The 7,723-nt window shown below is 49.2% G+C and overlaps 1 protein-coding gene across 1 annotated transcript; it reads right to left on the reverse strand.

Moving 5' to 3' along the window:
- Nucleotides 1-1,316: 1,316 nt before the first annotated feature.
- On the reverse strand, nucleotides 1,317-5,458 carry LOC138415476 (keratin, type I cuticular Ha7-like). The gene is given in 8 exon segments (XM_069544097.1): nucleotides 1,317-1,422; nucleotides 1,424-1,459; nucleotides 2,062-2,282; nucleotides 2,770-2,895; nucleotides 2,984-3,145; nucleotides 3,517-3,673; nucleotides 4,688-4,770; nucleotides 4,967-5,458. Coding segments are annotated over 8 exon segments (1,383 nt in total).
- Between the last annotated feature and the right edge of the window lie 2,265 nt (nucleotides 5,459-7,723).

A 7,723-nucleotide genomic window follows, 5' to 3' on the forward strand; every position in this document is an offset into this window, starting at 1 on the left:
ACCAGGGTTCAAGAGTAAGCTGAGACCTGAGAGTTTCATTCTTCTGGACCCACTCAGCATAAATATGCCAAAAGCTAAATTGACTAGCACAGCAAGGAGAGAATAGAGCCTCTCGGGTGCTTTTCCATGTCTGCTCTCCCACTGTGTCTGGCCGAGAACCACCTTGGCCAGGGTCAGAGCCATGTCCAAAAGGCAGACAGCACTCATGCCAACTGCATTCCTCACTCCAGTACTTCGAAGGCAGCAGAAGAGGAGACAAGCCTATGCAAAAGTGGTAGCATCTGTCTAGAGAAAAATATAAACAAGAGGTGGGCCAGGACCAAGAAAACTGTCCCCAAAACCCAATCTGGGCTGCCATGTCTAAGAGGATCGATGAGGATCCCGTGCCTTCATGAAAGTGCAGTAGTGCAGAGTTAGCCGCTCAGTCATGTCAAACTCTTAGCAACCTCATAGACTGTGTAGCCCACCAGGCTCCTCTGCCCACGGGATTTTCCAGGCAGGAATACTTGAGCGGGTTGCCATTTCCTCATCCAGGAGATCTTCCTGACCCAGGGATCAAACTTGGGTCTCCCACATTACAGGCAGATTCTTTACCATCTGAGCCACCAGGGAAGCCTGCCTCTATGAAAGGGGCCAATTCAAATAAGAAAAAACTTGGCAACTTGGCCAAGGCAGCTCTCAACACGACCTCCCTCTGACCAGACTGGAACTCTGAGTTGTGTGATTTTTGCTCTTGGACAAAATACAAGGAGGCTGAAGATGCCAAAAGCACAGTAGGGACATGTTAGTTCTGAGCTGTTCTGAAGGAATTCAGGTTTGGCAACGAACACCACTTCCCTTCACCAGTCAATTGAGATTGATGGGCAAGGTATGTGCACATCCCAATGTCCGCAAAGGGCCTCCATCCAGAGGCTAAGACCCCAGTGCCCCAGAGAGCTTCTAGCAGTGACATGCCAGGGCCGGTGACCACCCAAGGTCTTGAGAGCCAGGGCTCTTTATCACATCACATACATTGTCAAACACCAGAAGCATGTCATACAGGAAGGAGGTTTATTTACTGCTGAATACAGGAACCCAATTAAATTTGAGGAGATTCTGAAGCACTGGAGTAGAACCAAAATCCCAGAAGAGACACTGGGAAAAAACAATAGCTTTAGTGAAAGACCATTACAACATGGAAACAAAAGGAAAAATACAGCTTCAGGAACAACCAGGAAACCATTGCTTAGAAGATATCTGTTATCCTATGATTCAGTGAAAATGCCTCCAGTGGGTTTGGTCTTATTGGAAGGAAGACTAAGCTGGTGAGGGCAATCCTAGCCCCGGTACAAGCAGCCTGGATCTTCTGCACTGGGACACAGACCTTCAGAACTGGCTCTTAGTGCCAGTGCAGGCAGGCAGAGCACTGCTGGGATAAAGGGTTCTAGAGGTAGGTGTAGAGCAGGGATTGCAGGGGAGTCTGCAGGGAGAGAGAGAGAATGAGTTAGACCTGGGAGTTGAAAAGTATCTCAGTGATGGACAGAAAGGTAAGACCAAACGTCTTAAGGACAGGTCCACCAGCAACAGATTACACAGCCCAGTGGAATCTACAAGAGCAGTCCCACTTTCACTCTCACTGGATCCCTCCACATCCAGGAGTCCCTTGGTCAATGTGGCTTAGGGACCCTGCTATCATTCCTGTAACATTCTATCAGCATTGCCGTCTGCACACACCAGGAGAGGTGAATGTTTCACTGAGAGAGCATGCACAGGGAAGCTTATTCTTTACAATGAGATCTTCCACAAGCACTTCAGTGCTCTGTGGAATGGCGTGGCCAGGAATTGCCTAGATCAGTGATCCCCAACATTTTTGACACCAGGGACTCGTCTTGTGAAAGACGATTTTCCCAAGATTAGGGGTCGCGAAGAGGGGATGGCTTGGGCAATAATGGGAGCAATGGAAAGCGGCAGATAAAGCTTCATTCATCTGCTGCTCACCTCCTGCTCTATGGCCTGGTTCCTTATGAACCAAGAACCAGGATGGCCTGGGGCTTGGGGACCCCTGGCCTAGATCATACATACTTGCAGTCTTCACTCTCCAGAAGGTTCTGGTACGTGTTGATCTCACACTCCAGCCGGGCCTTGACATCCAGCAACACCTGGTACTCCTGGTTCTGCCGCTCCAGGTCAGCCCGGATCTCAGATAGCTGCTCCTCCACGTTGCTGATGAGGGTCTGCATCTGGGCCAGCTCAGTGCCAAAGCGGGCCTCAGATTCACACAGCGAGTTCTGCAGACAGTCCTTCTATAACGGGAAATAACAGGGTGAGAGACCTAGCTGCCCCTAAATCATTCAGTGAAAATCCTGGCCACCCTCAGCCACATGGGACAGATTCCAAGAAGCCATAGGACATGCCTGAGCTCTGGATAAACCGCTGTCAATATGGCCAAGGCTTTTCACCAAAAAAAAAAAAAAAAAAAAAAAAACCAACCTAACTTGAATGGTGTCACGTTTACCCATGCACCCCCCATGCCTGGCATAGACATTCAGTAAAATCATGTAGAATGAGCGCCTAAACCACCACACCTGATTCTGAAGGAAGAGACTTTTAATGGAAACCATTCCCTGGGTCAAAATAACCTTGACAACAAGGCATCAAGTTTCAGAGGACTCAGATCCTGAGCTCTGACTTAACTGCTAATGAAACTGATTAGTGAGACATCTAAGCGATGTTGCTGTGAGCCCAGGACCTGTGGCCCTTGCAGCGTGGTGAGGGTGAGGAGGACCATACCAGGTTGTGCTGGGCTTGGCGCTCCACCTCCAGGGCGTTCACTGTGCGTCGAAGCTCCAGGATCTCCGACTGGCAGCACTGCAGCTCCTCTGAGCAGGACATGGCCTGCAGGCTGATGCCTTCAGACTGTAGCAGGAGCACACAGAGAAGTGACCGCTGCCCTCCCTGGCCAGATGCAGCCGGGTCCCTCCCTGCTCTGCAGCACCGCCCTCACCTGAGTTTGGAACCACTGCTCCACGTCACGGAGGTTGGTCTCCACCACGGCCTCGTACTGGCCCCGCATCTCCTCCAGCACCCTGCCCAGGTCCACAGTGGGCACCACGTCCAGCTCAATCTTGAGCTTATCTCCCAGCTGATGCTTCAGAGTGTTCACTTCCTACAGAGACAGAGAGACCAAGACCTGCAGTAAGAAAAGGGCATTTCACAGAGCACAGAGCACCTGAGCCTCCTCCCCAACAAGCAGCATGAGATGCGACACCACACACGCTGATGTGAAAGGTCTTGCCCTGGGTCCAGTGGGAAGGACCCACCGGGAGACCTGCCTAATCTCACAAGGCACACCTTTAGAGAAGAAACCCCACTCTGCCACATCCCACTGGGCCAGTCTGACTCTCAGGCCCAGATCAGTCCTTTATCCTGCTGCCACCTGAGCCCAGACTCTAACCCTGGAGACCCTTGGTGGGAGGCGCTCCCTTCTCTGCCCAGCACCCTCCCCTCCCCATGGAGTCTGCAGCTGTAGGACCAGACCTGCTCATGGTTGCTCTTGAGGCAGAGCTGCTCCTCCTTCAGGGATTCCTGCTGGGCCTCCAGGTCAGCCTTGGCCAGGCTCACATCGTCCAGGATCTTGTGCAGCCCGCACAGGTCCGCCTCCACCGCCAGGCGCAGGGAGCGCTCACTCTCATGCCTTCCATCATAAAAGGCGCAAGTCAACCGAGATGCCAAGGAGAGCCCCTCTCCGCTGGCCCTGCCCCCACCCTCTTCACCAGCTTGGACCCTCATTTGCTCATTGGGCTCAGCACTGGCCTTGGACCTGAGTTAGACACAGCGCCCACTCTCAAATAGTTCACTGTCTAGTGAGACATTCACAGCGCTTAATCATTTTCACCATTGTGAAACTTTGGTTCAGAAAGATTAACTGACCTGCCTAAGATTATATATCTTAGGACCCAACACAGGGTTCATGCCATTGTATGAGCTATTAGTTAACTAGGATAAGCAATAGCCCACCGCCTGATCATTGATTTGCTTCTTTATCCCTTATGTTGGGATATTTTTCCATCTCTCATCTTTCATCTTTGTTTAGTGGAAACACCTGGCACCTTAGAGCTCCATAGATTGCTCCATAGGTAAATCTGGACCCTGACTTATCTCTAAGAGGGCCCCTTAACTTATATGTGAAATTCAGTGGCTGTCAATGGCTCAGTTTATTCTAGAAATCACTTTATTTTGCTCCTGGTTAATGAAGTTGGACTGCCTTATCACAACCATTTTAGGAACCATAAATGAAGACAGGCTAATACCAAACTATAGATACTCAATTTGATCTACCTTCTATTAGTTTGGTTTGTAAAAGTAAGAGGAGCCCAGCAAAAAAATTTAATAAGGAAGAAAAAGGACAGTAATTCACTCATCCAGCAAGTATTCTGATGTTGGGACTCACAGTGGAGGAAGGAGTCACTCTGAGCCCCCCTTCAACCTTAACTTGTTAGTCACTCAGTTGGGTCTGACTCTTTGCGACCCCATGGACTACAGCCTGCCAGGCTCCTCTATCCTGCCTCTATCCAGGCAAGAATACTGGAGCAGGTTACCATTTCCTTCTCTGGGAGATCTTCCCCACCCAGGGATTGAACCTAGGTCTCCTGCATTGCAGGCAGATTCTTTACCACTGAGCCAACAGGGAAGCCCCAACCTTACTTACTTGATTCTGAAGTCATCGGCAGCCAGCTTGGCATTGTCCACTTGGATGATCAGCCTGGCGTTCTCAGCCTTGCTGCACAGGATCTGAGCAAAGCCAAGAAGATAGTTCACATACAGAGCATCACAGTCCAGGTTCCTGCTCTATGTGTGATATCTATGCTCATGCTCAGGAGACTCCAAGAACCCAAAGCTCCTTGAAGTCTTGGTGGGTGTTTGCCTTCCATGCCCTTCTACCTCCCTCGGGCCCAGCACACCCTACCCGGGCTGCTCCACACCTCACCTTCCGCTGCAGCTCCTCGATGATGCGGAAGTGGCTCTGATAGTCCGGACACACGGTGGACTCGGGGCATTTGCTCAGCTCTCGGATGCGGCTCTCCAGCTCCGCGTTGTCCCGCTCCAGCCCGCGCACCTTCTCCAGGTAGCTGGCCAGCCGGTCATTCAAGAACTGCATGGTCTCCTTCTCATGGCTGTTGAAGAAGCCTTCGCCAAAGGTCCCGCAGATTCCAATGTTGCCGGGAATGTCGCAGGTGCCCGGCAGGGGGCAGGCGGTGTTGCAGCTGTGGGGCAGACAGAGGCTGGGTCGACCCAGAGGGGTTGTGCCCACTCGGACTCGGTTGGCGTGTGCCAGGGTGGCCGAGAGGCCCAGAAGGGCAGCACTGATCTCTGCCCCAAGCTGGTCTCCAGCGTCAGTGGAGGAGACACAGATGTTCCTTGCTCCAGGAGTGTTGGTGCAGCCCAGAGAGTGCCGTGAGCTGATGCAGGAGGAAGTCATGGTGGGCTGAGGATACGCAGGAGGTTCAGAGCCACTGAGAAGGCTGAGCCACTGTATCTGACAACCCTCTTCCCTCCCGGCCCTTTTATACCCCATCCCAAGTGGGTGTGGGCTCCCTGCTTTGACCTCCCTGCCTTGATTCTCTACCTACTGTTGTACCGTCATCCTGTTACTCAGCTGTTGAGTTTACCATTAAGAGTCCCTCACCTCATCAGAGGAATGTTGATGAATCTGAGGTGCCTCCTGGCTCTTTGATATCAGATGAGCTGCTGGTGGGCTGTCAGAAGCTTTTCATTATTTTTAAAGGAACAAAAGTCCTTTCAGTCGTCAGATGGTTGGCCTCCTTAGTGGTATGTCCACACTGAGCCTGTGACTATTCCTGTAGGTCATCAGAGCAGCAAGAGAGACAAATTTCTGTGACTACAGTGGCACTGACTTGGGCGAAGACTCAACCAGCCTTCCCTATCCAGGGAAGAAACTGGTTTTTGGCAAATGTTATGGGCGTATTGGTTATCGAGAAGTTTTCTATTTCTTCTTTCTTCAGTTGTTTGCCTTTTTACTCCACTCTAAGAGGCAATAAGACTTCTCTGATAAGTTCTTTCATTCAACACACATCTCCTGACACATCCTATGTGCCAGGCTCATACCTGACACACGGTTAGGCACAATATCATTTCGGTCCATCAGGAAGCGCTATAACTTGGGTAGCCATAGGTGTTTTCAATAGTGTCTGAGAAACTCATTAGTATAAGGGTGACTCTGAAAACCTGATCTAGACCAAGAAAAGTGAGCATAAAAAAAAAATAACAAAGGTTATTGATAATAATAATAATCTTTTTGCATCTCATATAAGAGATTCAAATAATCTTTTTGAATTGCATATAAGAACTTGACCATGAAATGCAAGAGTCAAAGTCACGGCTGTCTCTCTTGCAGTCTTACTTGCTTGATTCTAAAGTCTGTTATGGAGCACTTCTCATGTGTCTTAGGGGATTTATCGATTATACTGTCTATATCCTTCCTACATTATGTGAGGTGGGTATTCTTCTCTTAATTTTACAAAAATAAATAAATAAGGCTTTGGGGACCAGAGATGTGAAGTTGTTTTTCTCTGATCAGGCCAATTATAAAGTGTCAAAGCTCTCCTAAGTATGTTTCTTTCCACTTCAGAGCCTGTTCTTATTCCCCTTGATCCCCCACCCTGGCCCCCAACAGGAGAACAACTGGATCATTGCTAGATGAAGAAGGATTAAAAGGCTCAGAAACTGAGCAAGAAGTTGAAATTAGAAGAGAAAACTAGAATCTGCTATTCTATACTGTTCTCTTTTGTTCTATATCGTTTCTCCCAGAAAATACAAATGTTGGGGTGCCAGAGCAGGGTTCCCCGAGGACTATGCAGAAAAGGCCCAGGGGAAAAGTTCCATCTCCAAAATAGTTACACATATCAAACACGCCTCTAGCTCTTAGTACCAGGGAACCAAAACAGCTCATGGCTAAGGTCTCAAATTCTCTCAAAATTTTTGGCAGACTATAGGCCCCTAGTACTGAGAAAGATCTAACATGGGCCCCTGAGGTGGTTGTAACTAGATCTTTGAGAAAATGAGTATTAGGCAGGGCTCTGAGCATTAAACAAGAGCTGAACAGACATCTTTATAGGGACTAGATATATAGAGTAGAGACTAGATATATAGAGACATCTATAGGGACTAAATAACTATATATATATATGCTTTCCCGATGCATGTGTGCATGCTAACTCACTTCAGGCGTGTCCAACTCTTTGCAACTCCAAGGGCTGTAGCCTGCCAAGCTCCTCTGCCCATGGGATTCTCCAGGCAAGAATGGGTTGCCATGACCTCCTCCAGGAGATCTTCCCATCCCAGATATAGAATCCACATCTCTTTCATCTCTTAGGTCTCCTGCATTGGCAGGCAAGTTCTTTACCACTAGCACCACCTGGGGTGGCTCAGTGGTCAAGAACCCACCTGCCAATGCAGGAAAATGAGGGTTTGATCCCAGTGTCATGAAGATCCCCCAGAGTAGGAAATGGCAACCCACTCCAGTGTTCTTGCCTGGAAAATTCCATGGACAGAGGAGCCTGGCAGGTTGTAGTCCATGGGGTCACAAAAGAGTCAGACATAACTTATTGACTAAACAACAACAACAAAGTGAGTTTAACCCTATCTCCTGTAAGGTTTTTCTTAATTAGACTCACAATGTCAGGCATTCACATGTCAGAGCTTCAGACTATTCTGAAATGTGTCT

Source organism: Ovis canadensis, chromosome 11 (assembly GCF_042477335.2).
Source record: "Ovis canadensis isolate MfBH-ARS-UI-01 breed Bighorn chromosome 11, ARS-UI_OviCan_v2, whole genome shotgun sequence".
NCBI classification, from domain to species: domain Eukaryota; kingdom Metazoa; phylum Chordata; class Mammalia; order Artiodactyla; family Bovidae; genus Ovis; species Ovis canadensis.